This window comes from Bison bison, unplaced genomic scaffold (genome assembly GCF_000754665.1).
Source record: "Bison bison bison isolate TAMUID 2011002044 unplaced genomic scaffold, Bison_UMD1.0 scf7180017487409, whole genome shotgun sequence".
NCBI classification, from domain to species: Eukaryota; Metazoa; Chordata; class Mammalia; order Artiodactyla; family Bovidae; genus Bison; species Bison bison.
The window spans coordinates 1-818 of NW_011387395.1; the positions used below are offsets into that span (position 1 = coordinate 1).

Below are 818 nucleotides of genomic sequence, written 5' to 3' on the forward strand. Positions count from 1 at the left end.
GACCTGGAAGGAAAACGACTGCAAGGAATTATGCAGGAATTCCAGAAGCAAGAACTAGAACGAGAAGAAGAACGAGAAAGTAGAAGAATTCTGTATCAGAATCTTAATGAGGTAAATTGACATTTTGTTTTAAAATATCTTTTAGAAGAATATTGCAGTCCTGTGATCATATAATTTTGATACTGGATTAAATGATGTACAATCATTTAAAAATCTATAGAAGTTTATTTGGAATATAAACAGTAATTGTGTTCTCTTAAGAAAGAATGTGATGTGCTATTTGTGGTACAATTTTCGTTTTTCTTTTTCTGTCCAAAATTTCTAGCCAACCGCTTGGAGTTTAACCAATGATCGAACCAGAAATTGGGTTCTTCAGCAGAAAATGGGAGAGACAAAGGAATCAAGCTATCCTAAAATGATCGAAATGAACGGAGGAGGAACTGGCTATCATCATGAATTGGAAATAATCAGACAAAAACTTCAGTGTGTGGCTTCAAAACTACAACATCTAGCCCAGAAAGCCTCCAACAGGTTAGAATTTTCTGCCTAACTTTTAGAAATGGCATTCTTAGGCAGGCTGGGCAGTCTGTCCCTCAGTAGTAGCTAGAGAAGTTTTAAAGTTAATGCATGTTTACATTAGAAGGTTATCTTTAACAGAACTCATAGACCTGAAAACAGTCCTCCTAACACCCTGACTCAGGCAAAGAGAACAGTTAATGTAAAGGAGGAAGAAGAGGTGAAGCGGCATCACCTGACCTGTAATGTTTGTGTTAGTAACACTGCTGCTTGAGTTGATACGTTTTGACTTTTTGCCCTTT

General features: G+C 36.7%; 1 protein-coding gene across 1 annotated transcript; it reads left to right on the plus strand.

Moving 5' to 3' along the window:
- The first annotated feature begins 7 nt into the window (after positions 1-7).
- Positions 8-735, plus strand: LOC104992167 (A-kinase anchor protein 9-like). Its single transcript, XM_010844960.1, has 2 exons — positions 8-111; positions 326-735. Exons 1-2 carry the CDS (start codon positions 31-33, stop codon positions 548-550), a joined length of 306 nt encoding a protein of 101 aa, XP_010843262.1. The 5' UTR covers positions 8-30; the 3' UTR covers positions 551-735.
- The last annotated feature ends 83 nt before the right edge of the window (positions 736-818 follow it).

Coding starts and splice junctions, on each gene's coding strand:
- LOC104992167 (XM_010844960.1), top strand. CDS start 31: ATGCAGGAATTCCAGAAGCAAGAACTAGAACGAGAAGAAGAACGAGAA. Junction 112..325: donor TGTATCAGAATCTTAATGAG/GTAAATTGACAT, acceptor CAAAATTTCTAG/CCAACCGCTTGGAGTTTAAC.